The following is a 17,607-nucleotide window of genomic DNA, read 5'->3' on the forward strand; positions in this document are numbered from 1 at the left end:
CAGGCCCTGTCATGGTACGGAGACTGCACTGATTGCAGTGACGGAGGAGGCACGGAGGATCTTGGACGATGGCGGGTCCACGGCCATCGTCCTACTTGACCTAAGTGCCGCCTTCGACACTGTAAATCATAATATCCTACTTCACCGGCTTAACAAAATAGGAGTGTCAGGTACAGCACTCAATTGGTTGAGGTCTTTTCTCACAGATAGATCCTTCCAAATCTTTGAAAGGGACTTTGCCTCTGCCAGTAGACCCCTCAATTGTGGAGTGCCTCAGGGCTCCTCCCTGAGCCCTACCCTTTTCAATGTCTACCTACGCCCCCTAGCTGATGTCGTCCGCCCATTCGGGGTGAAGATCGTCACTTACGCGGACGACACGCAGCTAGTGGTAGCACTGGACCCCCCCCTAAACTCTCATCACAGTTGAAGCCGTCGCTGCTTGGATGTCTGGCTCTTGTCTAAAGCTCAACAGGGACAAAACAGAGATAATGCTCCTTGGAAATAACATTGCGAAATCCATCAATCCTATCTGGCCTCTCTGTTTAGGAAGTCCCCCGCAACCCAAGGAGCAAATCAAGAGCCTAGGCATCTGGCTCGACCACACTCTAACCTTCAACTATCAAGCCACCAAGCTTGCTGCCACCTGCTTCGGGCTGATGAGACTACTCCGCAAAATTCTCCCTCTCCTTCCGTTCCATTCAAGACCGATTATGGTTCAAGGATTGATCCTCTCCCGTCTCGACTGTGGAAACGCCCTATATCTTGGGGCCCCATAATCGACACTTAATAGACTCCAGGTTATCCAAAACTGTGCGGCAAGAATTCTCCTGGATATCCCTCGCCGAACCTCAGTCAGAGCTAGACTGAGGGACCTCCACTGGCTCCCGGTGAGAGCCAGAATCGAATTTAAGAGCATGTGCATCGCACACCGCTCCTACTGGGGAACAGGCCCCTCTATCAACTCCCACCTGGTGAAGGCCTACCTACCCTCCCGCCCACTCAGATTTGCGACCTCCCACCTCGCCTCAGTACCACGCATTAGGAAGGCCAGATGTGGAGGCCGCTCGTTTTCTTACAACCTTGCTAAGATTTGGAACTCCCTTCCACTTCATATCAGATCAGAACCTAGCCTTCTCACCTTCCGTAAACTGTTAAAAACCTGGCTCTTCAGCAAAATTCCACTTTAATTCTTCACTCAGCTTCTCTTATTCCAGCCTCCCCGGCTCAACTCTTTCTTTTTCACAGCGCTGGGACGCCCCTGGGTAGCCATCGCGCTTTACAAATCCTCACTCACTCACTCACATCGCTGCACAGGGGGCCTAACGCAGTCAGATGCTATCTTTCCCACTGATAACAGTGCACCAGGACGCCACGGCGCACAGTTTGGGAACCACAGCCCTAGGGGATGGTGTCCCCAGGGCCCCCAAAAAAATAAAAGAAGTGGGGCCACACAGCCCCCCTTCTAAAAAACAAAACAACAAAAAAACAAAAAACGACATCTCACCGGAGTCCCCGCCCCCTCACTGCACCACTCTGAAAATGTGACCCGTGGCGAGCGAGTTGTAAGTTGGGAAATGTATTCCCCTTGAATACTGGGGGTCCCTGGGAGCCAACTAGCCCACTAGGTACCTCCAGTATGCGCCACAGGGCTGCGTTGCAGAGAGATGGTCTGAGGCCACGCCCCTTTTTACACCAGCACGAACAGCACGAAGGCATTAGGCATCCCTTTCCCAACGTTTCTGCTTCTTCAAGCCTTGATCACGGGTGGAGTCTCTGACTTTCAAGCGCTGACTGTATCATAGCGCTAGGGGAAAGACAAGCAAAAAGGAAAGTTTACACGCAAATTGAAGCGCTTCCCTTTTAAAAAGGTCACTGCATTTCCCCCTGCGCTCTCTGCAAAAGAATACGGCCTGCGGTGATTTAAAGAATCACGTGGGTCATTTGAAAGTCAGAGACTCCACCCGTGATCAAGGCTTGAAGAAGCAGAAACGTTGGGAAAGGGATGCCTAATGCCTTCGTGCTGTTCCACATATTAAAGGACATTACAGCAATTCAGCCAGAGTCAGTGTGCCTCTTTTGTTTGAAGGAGGGATGTGATGATATATATATATATAAAACATATATATATATATATAAAACATATTTAAACTTCCCAGAAACACACATTCACTGGATGATGTCATGAGTGATGTCATGAGTGATGAAACTGACCATGTCATGAGTGATGTAATATGTGACGTCATCAATGCATTGCGGGGTCGCGAGTTATAGTTAGCTCCACTAACTATAACACCCGAATTTCTCTCTTTTTCTATGAGTGAAATGTCCAACTAACTATAACGTACCTGAAACCTGTGGTTTTTTTCGATGAATTTGTTAGGTTTTTTTAAATGCTAATTTCTAACTATAACCAAAAAGCTGAATGGCAAAGCAAACTCCTGTGTCAGTGTCCAATTTTTATGGAAAATCGGAAGTGGTTGGAATATATATATATATATATATATATATATATATATATATATATATATATATATATATATATATATATATATATATATATATATATATATATATATATATATAATGTGTGTATATATATATATATATGTTGCTTCGCATTTTTCATGTTTGCACTATGTATAACCTGTTACCATCATTTTAATATTTGCCACTATGCCATTTTGTTTATCTTTGGCTTTCATCCATATTTTTATGGGTGATTGAGTTTTTTAAACACTTTAGACACTTTATAATGCAACACCTACTTCTGGCGCGTCATGTGACCAAGCTCCGCCTGCGGAGCGAAACGCGTCGAGGAGAGCACCCGCTCTGTGATTGCTGGCAATAAATCACCACTGCTAACACGATTGACGGTGTGATGGCGCTTTATTGAAAAGCTTGATTTGATTATAAGGAGAAGAGGTCTGCACCTGTTTTGTTCGCGTTGACAGCGACCAGGATTGCTTTGAGATATATTTATATATATATATATATATATATATATATATATATATATTCCCGCTCCACGTCTGCCAGTGCTCCCGCACTCGCTAATGGGTGCACGGTGCGCAAGGACAGTCTCACGGTCTGTATCAACGCTCGAATAAGAATCACCAGCACTCGCGGAGGTATAATCCTCCTTTGTATTTATTTGCACACAATGAACAACAAACATGTTTCAGCAGTACGCCTTCCTCAGTGTTGGCGGCCGCCGCGTTAGCAGCTCATTATATTCCCAACATCCTTACAAATAATTGAAAGATAATTGAAAATCGGGCAGAGTTGAAAATTAGGCAAAGAATAGATTGCACCATATTGGAGTGGTAAAAGTTAACCCACAGACAAAAAATATATATACCTCTATGTCACATATATCAAACTTTGAAAACAATTCCCAGCGCCACCTTTACCTTGCTCAGAGCGGGGTTCTGTTACATTGTTTCATGCATTTATAACGTTTCATGCTCAGAGTACGTAAACAAGCATAATTGAACCCTGTATGGGCTTCCAGAGTCAACAGCTACAAACAAACTGTGTTGCGCTCCTCCTCAATGTAACATTTCCACGGGTGATTTAAACCGTGGTTCCACCCTTAATTCTGCCCTGTATGGGCCTACTGCGCGGGGTTCATAGACTTGCAACTTGCTTGCTGCGCCTGCGCATAAACCAGAATTGTGCCCTACATGGGCCGCGTTCTTCTATGCCACTTAAACCACTCCCTATACTCTCATATTGCAAGAATGTCCCGGTCGGCTGATAACTCTGCTTCCTTCTCATTACCATATTTACAAGCGCACCCCAAGTTCCTCTCCCATATTCAGACCTGTTGGTGACTTGGTCACCAAGTCTAGAATATAAAACGATTCTAGTTGTCGCAACAACTTCTCTCTGTCACCCCCTCGTATGTCACGTGATACATGGTCAATGCAAAAATATATCAAAAGATGCCTGTTACTATTGTGGTGTACCTAAAAGTGCCTTGCAGCATTGTCCGCTGATGTTTTAAAATGCGGATTTTCGCTGGGTGGATTGTCCTGCCCACATACTTTAGGCTGCACGGACACATTGGACAGTATACCACAAAGGGTGTATTATAATTCATAAATTTAGTAATACGGACCGGATCTTTGAGGCCCACAACTTTATATGCGGTCACCTTCTTGCTATTGGCACAGGCCTTGCATCTGCCACAGGGGAAAAAGCCTGTTATACCCTGTATACCCTGTATGCCTCTCTGCGCTCTGGGTGAGGTTATAAATGCATGAAAGAATGTAATAGAACGCCGCCATGAACGAGGTAAATGTAGCGGAGAATTGTTTTCATAGCGTAATATATGTGACATAGAGGTATATATATTTTTTGCCTGTGCGTTAACTTTTACCACTCCAATATGGCGTGATCTAATCTATGCCTGATTTCAACTCTGCCTGAACCGTGTGACATCAGTGGGCATTGCTCTTCTGTGCCTCCTGGTCACTCCTGAGAGGAGTTAGACTCTGTCCCCTCTGCTTGCAGGTTCTTCACTTCCAGAATCCACCCTTGGATTCCATCAGATTTTTTCACCTTCTTCTCCAGAGGCGCTTTTCTCCAAATCATCAATTGTCGTCTAAGAAGGTTTCTGTGTTACACCTACATGAATTCAGCTACTTCATAGCAGTATGTGCTGTCGGCAAAGCATTCCCATATGTGCAGGATCGGAGCTTCAAGGCAAAATTATATTGTCTCGCCACCGCCGAGAGAAGGAGTCCACAATACCGAGCAGCCCCTGTTTAACCCTCACTGATGCCCATGCGATGACACCGTGACCCAGACGATAAAAGAATTGTTCCAGCATCCTTGATACATGAGCTAATGCAGTGGATTTAGTATCATTGTGTAAGTTTACTGATGTGAAAGTTAACATCAGTTACTTGGTATCTTCCTATGGAAAGGGCACGAGTGCAATAATGCCTAACAACCGGAAATTCGTTGATGTATTGATGTATGCTGAATATTTCTTTCCTTTTTCTTAGCAGGGGAATTTGGAGTGTGAATTGAGGCAATCCCCTCCCCGTGTGATCCAAAGTAGTTTGATTTATGTGCTGGGTGAAGATGCATGTACATGTGGGAACGGCTAGGAAATAACCTTTCGAACTTTTGCTAATAGTTTTTCCTATATGTTTTAGAAAACGCATATGTAAAGAGATGAGCTTCCACTTGAAGGAAGGCACTCTTCTATCCGGGTGAAGTTCAGATCAGCCTTTGTTTTCTTTACAGGTATTTTGAGACCTATAAAAAGTAATAAGGTGTTTAGTTGAGGTTAAGAAGAAATTGTTTATTTTATCTTATGAGGTCTTAAGGTGTTTAGTTGAGGGTAGAAAGAAATTGTTTATTTTATCCTTATGATGTCTTGTTTTATAGGTTTCCCTCCACGCTGTCCCCATCCTTTCCTTCCCTCGCTTAATCCCCCTAACCCTCTGTGCTATTGTAGCCTCCAGAGGGTAGGGCAATTGAGTGGTGGAACCACTTGAGAATCGTACCGATCCTGGGAGTTTGGAATAAAACCTTGACATTCAAACATCTCTTCACCCCAATGCACCTAGATTCCCTAGTGTAGGTAAACTTGTCTCCGGGGCATCCATACGTGGGGTGGCTCTCCAACCTTCTGTCCTCCAAGGGAATTCTTCAGGGTCCTCTTGAAAAAGTGTCCTTCTTCTGCAAAATTGCAAATGCGACTTCTCCATTGACTTCCATTGAGTTGTGGCTGTATTCACACTCTGCACACAGCTTCGCTGGGGTTCCTAGATATTTACTTTGGGTGTATCCTTGTGTCCTAGACTCCTCTGGGTCTTCTGGTTCAAGTCCCATGCTCCTTTGCATTTTGCATTCCACTTTCTTAATATAAGATTTGGTCTCCCCCAGGCGCCCACTGGATTTTGTTCTACTTACCTTATTTCAATCAAAGTATTGTTGTGTATTTGTGTTGATATCTACGCGAAGGATATATACCGATGTGTTAGTGAGAGTTGTGTAATAAATGTACGTTTTTTTTTTAATATAAACACTGTGTGGTTATTTTTCATTTAACCTACACTACATGATTAAACTGGTAAAACAAGCTGCTTAACACTTCTTCAAGATAAGCTTGAAGACTGCTCTCCACAGCTACCAATTTGAGAGCTTTCTATGGTTATCAAAGACAACTAAAACCACCATATGGGTTGCCTGGATTAGAGCAAGGTGCATTACATAAATAAGTGTGCACCATATACCAAGCCAGACTCCTACACTCTGCTACTTTTTTTCCTGGCCTGACTTTACCAATCTCTAACGTTTCATGGCTCCTCAGTAGCTGAAATTCCTCTCTATTTGAATAACTGTAAGAAATAGTGTTTTTCTTTCTTTGTATGCTTTTTCGACATGATGCCCCCCTTAAGTCCTGCTCTGCTTTACCATCAGTATCCTCCATTTTACCCAAAATTCAGTTTCCTACTTAGCCCTCAGATGTCCTTGGTACCAAAAAACAGTACCAGCCATGACCAAATTGTTGACAACTCCTAAGGAATCAACCAAACAACAGTTAAAAAGAGGGTCCAAGGGATATATGGTTTAAAGACCCACACCTGATTAAATCCCCAGCTACTGCTTAATTTATAACACAAGAAACACAGGGGGTCTGCCAGCTAAATTTTAAAACTGAACTGTCAAACGAGTCCACCGGATCTCGTAGTGTACATATCACTAAAGACAGCGCAATTCAGAAACTACCAAAAAACTACCAAAATGGCCGCGATTACATCATTGAGTAGTTTTTAGCGCGTGATCTCGAGCTTTTTCGAGCGCAAAGTAGTGCGCTTTGTATCCTTACTAAAACAAACTTTTCAAGTCTATTCTAAAGCTGATTTTTCGATATCCCCCTGCCTTTGCATATAATATAAAGGATGGGACGATTTAAGACATAGTAACACAGTATTACAAGGTGTCAGTATAGATCAATGAGGCGGAGGGTTACCAGACTAACAAACCCCCTCAAGACTATGAATAGGGAGATCACCTATACGTCGGTGCCTCCCCCAAGCCTCAGAAGGTAGCTTGAGGTACCGACGGAAAGGTGAGCTAACAGGCGATTATACAGTATGAATACCATACGGATTCTAAGTTGTTAGCCTTGGTGCTTATTTCTAGTTGTTTGAAACTGGGTGGCATAGGACATTGTGCACCCTTAACTGTTTGGTGTCAGAGTGAATTTTCTGAGTATTTTGAGGTCTAGCCCACTTAGGCTCAGGTCGACCTTCCTCACATGTGTGCCTCTAGATATAGGGTAACTTTGTACAGGAATGGCATTATTAATAAGCTCATAATCTACTGTTTTATTGTGCTGCATTTCTGTTTTCCTCCCTATGTCTTTGTAGTGCGGGCCTCTTAACCTGAGCATGGTCCAGGTGAGGTGAGGTCCATTCCCCTACTAATAAGGGTGAGCCATTTATTTATTTACTTTTTCTTATATAAATATGTTTGGGTGATACACTATGCATGATTGACTGACATATCAAATACAGCATTAATGATGTAACATTTTCCTCCACAGAATTCACGGTAGTTAAAGTGATATGGAGGGGTAATGTTCACGGTTGTTACAGGTTGTACCGTATTCAACTAGTTTTATTATACTTCAGTTCTCTGGTGATGGTGGTGATTGTTTTGTTCCACTACTAGGAGTGCAACTATTATAAGAGCAGAGGCCCTGCCGAATGCCAAGGGATTTAATACCCGTTAGGCAGAAACATGTTGGCCCATTTCTAGATGGATATTTGTTACTGTCTCTCTTGCACTGTTCTGGTTTTTAATTAGGAGGCGTGTCTTGTCCGCAGAATAAAGTTGTCAGAAGGAGGACATTACATCCTATTTTAATTCACTAATTTTTTGTTGCACTTGTTATCTTTACCATCAAAAGATCAGTCGTCATGGACGGTTTGTACATTTTGGTGGACCAAATCCTTAAAACAGCAATAAGGTGCGGTGTTTGATGTCCCAATGATCAGGGGACTGGCCCATTATGCAGCCGGGTTTGGCCAAATGATATGACTGATCATTAAGTCAATTTGATGGAAAACCTTTTTCAAATTGCTTCGGACTGGTTAGCCATGTACGAATAACCCAATGATGTGACGGTCTATTCGATGCATTTAGTGTTCACCCCTCTTTCTCTTCTTTCTGAATTACGCTGTCTTTAGTGATATGTACACTACGAGATCCGGTGGACTCGTTTGACAGTTCAGCTTTAAAATTTAGCTGGCAGACCCCTGTGTTTCGTGTGTTATAAACTCCTAAGGAATCCCATAAGGCTCTCACATGCCCAACAGCACCACCAGCAGTAAATCAGGAGAAATGGCTATAGCACCAGAGAACATCCATTGTGGTCGCCTAAAGGATCAGTTCCCCTTCAATTTATATTTTTTAAGGTTTGAGCTGTAGTTATCTATTTGAAGGATGAACTGTATAATTATCTAAAGAATGTTCCAATACCCTAGACAATGTTTTAATTCATTGTGACTTAATAGCAGAACGTTTAGTAAGAAAATGCTCATTTTTGCATGGTCACCCATATTTTTTGTTGAATTTTATTGATGGGTTTTAGACTCTGCACACTGGGGAGCTGTCAACCAGTGGCCCTCTGACCCCTAAAACATAAAAAAAAAATGGTTACTATGATTGGCATATTTAGCTCTCCTGTAAGGCCATAGAATATGGTGTAGAAGTACACCCACTGCATGGAAAGTTAAATATCACCTCTACGCTGCGGCACTAATTGTGCCATCCACCATTGTGACAAGGAAAACATGGCTTCAGACCTACCAACGTAGCATAAGCGCTGCAGTTTAAACCGCAAGTCCGACCTTTCAAAATAACCTTTTTGAAAGGGCAAAAAGCTCCCTTTTAAATATGCCAGTTTTAAGTAGGCCTTTGAGCCCACAATGTAGGGTGCCTATTAACTAAAAGTGGGACGAGTAGTAATTTGATGTTGGCATACCGATACAGTGACAAGCCCCAAAATGCTATTTTCACTGAGGAAAGCTCTGGCTGCCCTATGAGAAAAACTAATATGCAGATTAATCTCTTAATGTTGCTATCTTATGTTTTGGACAAGCTAGGGAAATGGTTCAAACACTATTTTTAATATATGTTAAAATCCAATTCAGTGGTGCAGTTAAATTTTTTAAAAGTATGTAAGAAAAGTACCTTTTAAAAAGGTCACCCTTTCCCTGCCTGAAGCTCCAAAGGCGTATTTGCATTAGCCTGTCAGAAGCTGCGCCTCAACCTTAATGAGGTGCCGAAACTGGTCCCAAAGCAGGACAATTGCTTAGGCCTGGTGAGCAGGATTGGTTGGGTCTGAGGGATGTGACACAGGTCAGCCCAGGAAAAGTAGCTGGTAAAGTTCATACCTTTAATTTAGTTCAGAGACGCAAGGATGAGGCCTGCCAATTCATAGGGAGACCTATAGAAAGGAAGGCCTTTGTTCTTCTCTTTGCAGCCAATTGAACACCAGACTAAATGGGAGGTGGAACTGCTCCCAGAACCAGTTTGGTGTGGGTGAGGAGAGGATGGCTAATTGCCCTAAACACACAACCTGGCTCGCCCACAAACTCCCTTCAGGACAGGAGGCCTGTGCCACCTCGGATTTCCCTTAGATTGGTGCAATGTGGGATAGTTTGCAGTAAGGCAAATAGGATATGCTGTAAAATGAGAAGGGTATCCTAGGGGAACTTTTTCCTCACTGGTTAGGTAGTGTCCTTGAGCGAGTCACCCCACCAGCAAGTAAAGCCTACAAAAGTAGCACCTCATCCACAGCCCAGCAGAACACTTTCTGTACCTGTGGAAGGCAAAAGAAGCCTGAAGCTGCTGTATGACACCTGTGAGGCGATCTGAAGGTCTGTACCAGCACCTAGTTGTACCAGGACAAAAGGTATTAAAGTGGCAATTACAGGGATAGCAAAAGGCTTTTTTAGGTAGAGGCATGCTGTATTCTGGTAGGAGCTTAAAGCTCTGCCCACTGTCCGCCCATATTTTTCATTGGCTTGTGTCATTGTCCACTGTAATTGGTCAATAGGCTTAGTAGTCCTGCCTTAGTACCAACATGTCTCATTTTGGCGACACCCCCTGTTATGCATGTTGTTACTCAGTAGGCTTTAATTAAAACCTCGGTGCACTATTTTATATTTTATAGCACAAACGCATTTGTAAATGCAATAGGTCTGTTTTAAAAACAGCACATAAATAAAAGGTATTGTAATTTACAATGTCAATAGCTCAAACTCTCATAAATGCGAGACCTATTGCATTGTAAATGCTTGTTACTGGAGTGACCAGTTGCAACTGGAAGAGGACTAGACCCTGATAGTGTTCTCATGCAGTGAGTCCTGATCCATGAGCGCTGTCCATGAGGTCCTGTGGGTTATAGCGGTGTCCGGAAGGTTTTATTTTGAAATCTCTTTAAAATGTTCACTTAGAAGACAAACTGTGGACCTCTGTAGGACCGGAACTAACAACCGTAGTCAATCCACCCAGCCACCCAAGCATGACCTCGTAGGGCTAGAAAATCCAGTTTGGTCTGCTCAGAGCTTTTTGACACCTGAAAATCAAGTTCAGCAGACCCTTGCAGCAAACTTATCAGACTTCACTGCAACCTTACCAGATATAGCATGCTGCCTTGCCCTGCTGGTGGATTCTGAGCTCCAAACAAAAGAGACTAACATCTGAAGGTAGAAATCTTGACCGCTGATGGTGGCAAAAGTATTTGGCTGACAAGAGGACTTACCTGGTCATGAAATATGACTTTTTCCAGCCAAAGCCAGCAGCTTCAGCTGGACCTTGCTCAACGACTATCCGACTTTGAAGGCACTTTGCCAGATACAGACTGCTGCCTTGTCCCGCTGGAGGATTTGGATGTTCATTTCAGAGACTAAGTCAAAAGGTAAAAACTTTGATAGGGATGAACCTGCTTTACATATCAGATTCTCGCTCCACTAAGGTCAGCCTGAAATCATGCCTAGGTCATGGTCACATGCAAACAGTACTTTCTATTGGTGCTTAACTTTTTTATGGCACTTTTTCTTTAAAAAAATTAAATAATCATATCTACAGTTCCTTTTACCGTATTTTTGTTGTTGTGGCACCATTTTGTTCATTAAAGTTTACTTTATTTTGATCAGAGTAGGATTTTTATAGTGTTCTGTTTTTCATTTTTTTATTGTTTTTTTTTAAAGGATATACATATGTTATCTATCCTGTCCGCTCTGTGCCATAACTACCATGGTCTGAGCTACGGGTTAAGTTATTGAAACCCTGTGTTGGATGTGATAAGTGGGGGGCCACCATTCACCCTAATTAATAATTAACTTTCTTACAGCAGTTGACAAAATGATAGCGGTGTTTTACAGCAAAATGTGCCGTAGGCTTTACTGTCCTTGTGGAGCTGGGGAGTATGGAGTTGCTTCCAAACTCTCCCTTCTTTCCAGGTTGAGACCCTAACATCCTGTTATGCAGACCTTTTTTGGAGGGGGTGGGGAGCATGAGACTGGGCTGGCTATTGCCCATGAAAGCTACTCCTTGGAGCACTCATCAAGGTTCCACTTTGTTAGCCAATGCTGGTAGCCAAATGCTCACTAGATGGGTTTGTAATTTGTGAGAGACAGCATATTGGGACACCTCTCTGAAGAGACATTCCGAGGCTCCAGAAGACAACCCCCGCATCCCCCGCCAATACTTGGAGGCACACTGTGCCTGTATGGTCAAAGGCAGACTTCCTGAGAGGCATATCCCTGAAGTAAGTGATAGGATGGCCTGGTAGCATCACATACCATAATGGTGCCAGGTAAGTGCTATTCTGAGACAGGTCCGTTCCAGAGAATGAATAGCGGAAGAGCAGGGTGGCTGTACTTTCTGCTGAAACCTGTGAGGTTTACGAGACAGCACAGAGTGAGAGGAAGTCAAGGGATTTCCATAACATCAGGTAAAAGTTATTTGAACTGACTCCTACTACCCGGTGTCAGTGCTCCATCAACCCCCCACCTCCAAAAGAACCCATCAAACGTGTGTGGTGTCTGGACTAGACATAGGGAACTGTGTGTCTAAATGTTGGAATTAAGAAGATCATGGGACCAAGAAGTTGCTTTGTCGAAAACAGCAGCGGACTTGGCGAGCAGGAACCATGACAAGGAAGAAAGAAAATGATCAGAAGAATAGGAGAGACCTTTTTGCACTCAAGGTCACTGCCCAAAGAATCCAGTGCCCCCAAAGAATCCAAGATGGGTTAACCAGATGGAACAGAACTAACGGCTGGGAAATAAGCCCATGTAAAATCGTTAGCACACTACACATTGACTTGTTGGAGTGGTCGCAATGAATGATGTAAAGAGAACATTGGAGGGCCTTACAGGTAGGGAGTTCACAGTGGAAATGTAAGATGGTGCACAGAGTTCAGACAGTGGAGACCCATGTGGATGTAGTTGCCTCCAATGGGGAAGAGCTGGATGCTTGTGCAGTAAATGCAAGAATTGAAATGCTTGAAACATTTCAGATGGGTTGCCTGTCACACTCACAGGATTCATTGGCTACTGAATTCGAGTCTGTTTTGAGGAACTTACAGGGTGCACAAATGTGGTGGTCAGGAGCATCTTGAGCCTAAGGTTCTTGTGGAAGGCCATGAAGAATAACAGAGAGAGCTGGTCGGGCCCCCTGGTGGAATGGTGGTCTTTGCCCTATAATCATCTGTCTAGAGGGAGAAAAGTCTACGTGCTGCAATAACAGTAAAACCTATCAAACTCTGTGAACATTTTCCTTTACTCTTTCCTGATCTGATCTACACCCTGACACTTTATTGAGTAAAAAAGACCCATGATGGTAGGGGGAGATATGGTGGCAAACAGTTTGGCTGTCTCGGTCTTCTGTCTTGCTAAAATCTAGGGGGGAATAGACAGGAAAGCATTTAAAATAAATGTTTGCAATGCATTTCCAAGGAAATGTAACCTTAAGAATCCCGTCTGGACAACAGGGAATGATAAAGCATTTTCACAGGACAACAACCGACAGGGGCTTTTTCAGGGAGTTTGCTCTCCAGTCGGAGTATAATCTTTAGTAGTGTTTCATTATCCAGCCACGGTTGTGATGTGCTCTGGGGGGTGGTGAGGATGGGGATATCCTAATTTGGAAGTACATGGTTGCTACTTTGGAAGGGGTGGAAAACTGAGAGGATACACGTATTGCAGAAGAGTATACATCAGAACTTTGTTTCTCCATCTTCACTTCTTATGCCACCCAGTCTTTTGGGCCATGAGAAATGTCATTTTTGTGCTTTACTATAGAGGGAGGGGTGTATACACTTTGTTTTTGAATTCCATGGTCTCAATGTATGATTCTAACTGCCAGTTAGCACAATAAACACATTTAAACTTCAATTAAGCAGACTAGAGGTGAAGAGTGAGGGAATGCTTCAGTTGACCTGAAACTCTCAAGATGTGAGTATCCTCATTTCCATACATTTTACAGTTTCTAAATACCAAGCACATGGGACTGATCCTTCGCACAAAGACATAGGTCAATAAATACTCCATGAATAACCTTGTTCCTGTAAATTTTGCCTGGCACCTCTCAACATGGATAACTGCCACCTGGTTAATAATGCTGCTGTGTCCATACTGTCAAACTTTATGTACAAACTTTTTAAATGTGGAAATAAAGAATGTTGCCCAAGTATAAGCACTCACTATCGTTGGACCCTTGTGAGAATAGCGGAGAGGACAGCCTGAACTTCTACTGTAGAAGACGTACAGACCACTGGTTGTTTCTGATCCTGAAGAAGCTCTGCAACGTACTAGAAAAAAACAAGAGCACCATTTGGATTACAAAAAAACTGTACAAAACATTTGAAAGCTGGCAGTGGATTTACTAGAGTCTCTAAGATCCACTCCAGCTGCTGTTTGTAAACTCAGTTAAGCAAGGGTAACAAATAATGAGACAAGGCAACCCTCATGCAGTAGACATGAAATGCAGAAAAAAGTTTCTTACCGGTAACAAAATGGTTATTTACATGTAGGTATAGTTTTGCAGCTTGAAGAATTTTCTGGATTCATATGCTGTGCATTCTTCCACCATCTAGTGGTTGGTATGGAATATTTCACTTTGCATCCTCTGCCTTTTGTTTGTTCTGTTTAGGCATCATTGATTCCCCATTTGGTAGCATGTCTGTCCTAATGTGACGCCAGACGTGCCCTCCGGAAGCCCCAGTGTTTGGTTGGTATCTTTGGATACTTTTTCTCCATGGTGACGGTGTGCATATTTTTCTTGGGCTCCCTGTTTTAAACGTGGGAACTTTTTTGTCCTTCACAGTTCATTTGTAAAGCACTTAATTTCTCGGGGAAGTTGGAGAGGTGCAAGTGAATCCAGAAAATTCTTCAAGCTGCAAAACTATACATACAGTTAAGTAATCAGTTTGTTTTGCAACATGACTATTTTCTCGATTCACATGCTGAACATTGATTGATTTAGAGGAAGAGAGTACAGTCACTGGGGTCCTGGTTAGCTTGATCCCAAGTAACTAGAGTGAAAACACACTGCCACCAGGCAAAAGGTGGGGGGGGGGATCTATGCCAGAAAGATCCTACTTTCCTACACTACCACCTGCTGAGCATGATGGGATACTGTTGGTCTCTAGGTTTCTAAAGGTACAGTCTCTATTTTTAAACTTGTAATGACAGCCTAAGAGGCTACTGTCCTGCCCTGCCTTTCCTTCATCTCTATCATACAAAAGGGTTTGTGAGGAAGATTTATGCTGTTTGCTTAAACATTTTGAAATTAAACACAAATAGTTTGGTCTGGCACATTTTTAACTTCATGATGAAGAATTCGGCCATTTTAACTTATGTATATTGGTGGCATAATCTATCTAAGTATTTTTTCCGGCCTTTCTAAAGAAAGGCAACAGTCTACACTTAAGATATATATTGAGGAAATGCTCTGGGATCCCCACACGTGGGTGGGACTACTCAGTGCTTATGACTATAAATCGAAATCCTCTATGAGACAATTTGTGCGTTGTTGTTGGGCTGGGCAGCATGATTACCAAAAACAAAGTGTAGGAAGCTGGCTCTCTATATAGTGGACTAAAAAGAAGTAGAGCGTGCAGAGAGTCCAGTGGGTCCCCAATTGGTGCACAGAGGCTAAAGTATTTAATACTAACGCTCTCTTTTGTGGTAGTGTGGGCGAGCAGTTAGAGTCTAGTTCCAAGTAGCCCCCTTTTCCCCATAGTGAGCCCAGCTACAACCTCACCAGCACCCTGCTCCCAGTGAAACCCAGGCATTTCCTGAAGAACTGCTGGAAGTACTTTGGACCTTGGCCGTCTGCAACTCTAATCCCAGAAGGTGAATCCCTGAAACCGCCTGCACTTACCTTGATTGTATTTATGACTTTTTCTTCCATAGGATTGCATTGTGCGTTAAGGTGCATGCAATTCATAGTGTTACTTGCTTGTAAACATTGATAATGCAAACATTACTTACCTTTGAATGAAGTTCTTGTTTTTGAAACATATATAAAAGGAAGTGATATTTTTTCCAATTTGGTGTCCAATTTGGTGGCCCAGCATGTCTCATTTATTTCCTCTTTGAGTACAACAAATGCTTTGCACTACCCTTTGATAAGTCTAAGAGGGGCCCTAGGGACAAGTCTGACAGCTTCCAAATGAGGGCTTGGGTCGCAATGGGTCTTGGAGCAAGGGGGCACAGCCAGTTCATCGGTAAACAGGCCGGACGGCTGGGCTGATGTGCATAGAGGCTACTTGAAGTTAGAAACAAACAGCGGGTTTGCTGATGATGGACTTCGATGTATTGTACACTCCCATGCTGTCTTTGTATGTTTTGTTTCTTCAAATGCCAATAAATTTGATTATACCCTAAAAAAGGAACAAACAGCGGGTAGGAGCAAAATCAAGACAGTTGGACCACTGACAAAGTGGGTCTAAGTGATGTGGACATCCCTTGATGGCTGCTTGATAGTGGTTCAGGAAGAATCCGGACTGCACTCTCACTGTTTGTGTTTGGTGCAGGGCGTCCGGTACCCTGGGTATTAGTGTTGCACGGTTTTGGTCGGTACTGGTGTCTTTACACTCAGTGGGGGACAGATCTGTCCTTCTAGAGCACCAATGCCTTCTCCTGGTCATCTGCGGTGTTGGTAGGGTCAAGGAGCTGCAAGACGGTGGACCGGACTCTGCTTGTCGGTGCCTGCGGAGTGCAGGGGAGTACCTCCTCTGCTTCAAGGGAGACTGTAGGCAATTTTCAATGTGCTGGCAGACTACCCAAGGCTTTGTAAGTTCTCTAGCTTGCAGGGCGAGTCACTGTCGCGATTGTTGAGAGAGTTTGCGAGCAGGCAGGGTTTTGCGCCAAACGTTAACAGCTTTTCTGCTGTTCTCGCTGGGCAGTGACTCTTCTTCATCCTTGTTCTCTTTATTCGTTGAATCGGAGTTCTTGGGTTCAGGGGTTCCACTTAACTACTAAATTTAGGGGCATTATAAGGGAGTGACAGGTAATACCCATTGGGCTATTTACCTTTAGGGTGTCTACAATCTCTATATGACCACTTCCTGTGGGAAATGGGCATTACCCTGACCCTAGAATACTAGGAATCTGTAAAGTGGGGCCCACGTAAGTTGGTCCACCTTAGTTGTGGTGCCGGCTGAACGGGGACACACCTCCTAATCTTACTAATTTTCCCATCTGTCTTGACGCCAAAATGGGGGGTCTGGACAGGGGAGGCTATGGGGGGTGTTGCATCTCCACTATCTGGAGAGGTCTGGGTCTCATAACAAAGGTTTGACCCCCCCCCCCCCGAGCAGGTTTTATTCCTGACCTCCAAGAGCAAAGGCTTTCACCTCAGGGGGTCAGAAATGTTTCTAGGGTGGCTGGCTGCCCGGGACCAGTCAGTGAACACACATTAGTCGGTAGGCGTGGGGGGTTTGGGGGGGCACCTCTAAGTTGCCCTCTGGGTGCATTTCTTGATAAATCCAACAACTGCATCAGTATGGGTTTATTAAGACTAAGCATGAGCGTCAAATCCGCTCCGCTCGCGGATTTCGTGGATTTTCGGTAAATCCGCGAACTTCTGCGAAATTACCGAAAATCCGCGAATACGCGAGCGGCGGATTTGGGGGGCAAAAGTTCAAGCCTTCAAGCTTGAAGTTGTAACTATTTTAGGATGGCGCCGGCAAGCTGCCAGCGCCATCCTAAAATAGTTACTAAGTCAGCTAAGTTAGCTTCAACAGGAAGCACTAATAGATAAAATAAAGCAGGTGCTCTGACCTTTTATACACACAAGAGGCATGGACTCGCATGGAATCCCCGCACGTTTGGTCCCGCTCACACACTCGCGGTGTGCACCGTCTTCCCGCCATTTACCCACTATGATGGACAGTTGTAGCTCAAATTCAGTGATACATAAATCAGCCCAAAAACAATCATGAGCATTGTCGAGGCTGGGCAGGTGTGCTTTCTTCCCAAATCTACCGTAGAAAATCAGCTGTGATGCTGGATAGAGGCCTTTGCATCCTTGACTTTCACGAGCGCAATCTCCTGGCTGTTC

General features: G+C 43.8%; 1 protein-coding gene across 2 annotated transcripts in view; it reads right to left on the minus strand.

Annotated features, from left to right (window-relative positions):
• PACS1 (phosphofurin acidic cluster sorting protein 1) overlaps positions 1–17,607 on the minus strand; it is a 1,445,983-nt gene that overhangs the window by 351,614 nt on the left and 1,076,762 nt on the right. For both annotated transcript variants that reach the window (XM_078660756.1, XM_078660757.1), the window contains one exon: positions 13,743–13,849. In XM_078660756.1, the coding sequence (XP_078516882.1) occupies positions 13,743–13,849 (107 nt within the window). The remainder of the gene's footprint in view (positions 1–13,742; positions 13,850–17,607) is intronic.

Source organism: Lissotriton helveticus, chromosome 9, assembly GCF_964261635.1.
Source record: "Lissotriton helveticus chromosome 9, aLisHel1.1, whole genome shotgun sequence".
NCBI classification, from domain to species: domain Eukaryota; kingdom Metazoa; phylum Chordata; class Amphibia; order Caudata; family Salamandridae; genus Lissotriton; species Lissotriton helveticus.